We start from the raw sequence: 2,500 nt of genomic DNA, 5'->3' as shown, positions 1-2,500 counted from the left end.
AATTGCGTAAAAAAAACATCAAAATATGAGAAAACTGTATTTGAAAACGTTTATCCTTTTTTTTTTTTCTCTCTCTCTCTCTCTCCTATTTTTTCTACCCATCTGCCAAAAGAGGAAAATACCAGGAGTCGGCTGCTTATAACAAGGCGCTGCCAAGTTGTCAGAATCAATGTTCCAGAGGCCTATAATTTTAGTCAATGACATTTTTTATTAATGGCTGCATGACAGTTATTTTCCTTATTTGTAAAACATGTAATAAATTTTCTAGTTTTCTTTTTACTCAGTCTATATGGATACAAGACGCAGTCACAGCTCTTCACAGAATAAATGGAATACAATAATGATGTCAGTCTCTCTTCTCTCCCTCTCTGTTACCTCTCCTTACACGCAATTCCTCGATTAATTGGCTCCTCACTCTTCCATTTTCCACTTCTCTCCTCTCTTTTCATTTCCTTCTCCCATTCTCCCCACCCCATTTTCGTTCCTTCAAACTCTCATGTCCCACTTCACAATCCCTCCACCCAATTCCTTCCCCATTCCTTCCTTCCCTTACTCTTTACTTACTATCCTCCATGCACTCCCTACCCTGCTTCCCTTCCTTCTTATCTACCCTCCACCCTCCATGCCGCACCTCCCCGCAGCCACAGAGTGGGGAGGTTCCCCTGGGAAGGGTCTACGTGAGGGACCCTGACGACTGGGACGCTGCTGCCAAGACCTACGCCTGGAGAACTATGCCTCACCCCAGTTTCACCCTCAACGCCACCACCGGCACCCTCGCCATGATGCCCAACACCCAGGACGGCAGGTACGACCCCAGGGTACCCGGGGCACACACACGCAGGGAGAGAAAGGAATTTGGAGTCCTGGGTATGTGGGCAGGAGTGTTAGAAGGGAGTTATAGGTACGTGCGCATTGAGAAGACAAAGAACTTTATTCGTGGATCCAAAAAACAGAGTGTAAGAGAGTATAATGGCACCAACATTCTTCTATGGATGTGAAGCATGGATTGTGAACGTTGCAAAGAGGATCAAGTAGTAGGCAATAGAGATGTCATGTCTGAGAGCAATGTGTAGTGTAAATAATATGCAGAGAATTCGTAGAATGTAAATTAGGAGGACGTGTGGAGTTACGAAAAGTATTATTCAGAGAGCTGAGAAAGGGTTGTTGAGCTGGCTTGGACATTTAAATAGGATGGATGACTTTGAGGGCGTGTAAATTTGGGGTGGAGGGAAGGAAGGATTGGTGGGCATTCTAGGAAAAGTTGAAAGGAGAGGGAAAAGAAGTTTTAAGTACTTGGGGCTTGGGCATGCAGCAGGCTTGAGTGAGCATGTTAGACAGAAGTGATTAAAAACTAGTGGTGTTGTTGGAGTGTGGGCTTGAGTCCTGGAGATGGAAAGTACAGCACCTGCACTTTGAAGAAGGAATGAAGATGTTGGCTGGAGAGATATTTGAACCTTAATGTCAGCACACTTCTGGCTAGACAGTGGAACAGAATTCTTCCTCCATAAGCCATGCGTGTCGTAAGAGGCGACTAAAATGCCGGGAGCAAGGGGCTAGTATCCCCTTCTCTTGTATACTTTACTAAATTTAAAAAGAGAAACTTTTGTTTTTCTTTCTTTTTGGGCCACCCTGCTTCGGTGGGATACGGCCGGTTTGTTGAGAAAAGAAGATATATATATATATATATATATATATATATATATATATATATATATATATATATATATATATATATATATATATATATATATATATATATATATATACAAAGAAAGATCGTAGTCAACAAGACTCGATACTGCTACTGGGGTGGGCAAGATTCCTAGGCAGCGCTCTTGTTCCTGCGTGGTGCATTGATATATAAATCGCTTGAGAGATCAGAACTTACAAGAGGATATTGAAATAGCTTGAATAGATGGGGTTGTAAGAGAAGTAAATGCGAGGGTCTTGGCAAGAGGCGTGGAGTTAAAAGATAAAGAATCACACATAAAGTGGGAGTTGTCACAGTTGCTCTTTGCTGATGACACTGTACTCTTGTGAGATTCTGAAGAGAAGTTGCAGAGATTGGTGGATGAATTTGGTAGGGAGTGCAAAAGAAGAAAATTGAAAGTGAAAGTGTTGAATATATATGTCGTGCCGAATAGCTAAAACCTGCGATTTTTGGCTTAAATAGCAACGCTCTTCTTGCCGAATAAGGCAAGCGAAAATTTGTGTATGCAATAATTTCGCAAAAATCATTCTGAACCTAACGAGAAAAATATATTTCATTGTGTTTGTTTATTATTAGATTTTTGTAAACTTATCTAAAGTATTTTTAGTTGGATTAGGCTAAATTAAAATGCGATTGTTATAATAAGGGTAGGTAAATTTTCTAAGGTTCTTTTGGTGCAAAATTATTAATTTTTACATCAACATAAATAAAAAAATATATCTTTAAACGTATAAGAGAATTTTAGAAAAGGCTTAATTTTAAATGAGTTCTTGCTAACTGACCAGTTTT

The 2,500-nt window shown here is 40.0% G+C and overlaps 1 protein-coding gene across 5 annotated transcripts in view; it reads left to right on the top strand.

The window, feature by feature from the left end:
* The window catches only part of LOC128688933 (putative neural-cadherin 2), a 971,397-nt gene that overhangs the window by 937,815 nt on the left and 31,082 nt on the right, over nt 1-2,500 (top strand). For all 5 annotated transcript variants that reach the window (XM_070085435.1, XM_070085434.1, XM_070085431.1 and 2 more), the window contains one exon: nt 642-805. In XM_070085435.1, the coding sequence (XP_069941536.1) occupies nt 642-805 (164 nt within the window). The remainder of the gene's footprint in view (nt 1-641; nt 806-2,500) is intronic.

The sequence above is a fragment of the Cherax quadricarinatus genome, chromosome 16, assembly GCF_038502225.1.
Source record: "Cherax quadricarinatus isolate ZL_2023a chromosome 16, ASM3850222v1, whole genome shotgun sequence".
Classification (NCBI taxonomy): Eukaryota; Metazoa; Arthropoda; class Malacostraca; order Decapoda; family Parastacidae; genus Cherax; species Cherax quadricarinatus.
This window is presented reverse-complemented; position numbering and strand designations above follow the sequence as displayed.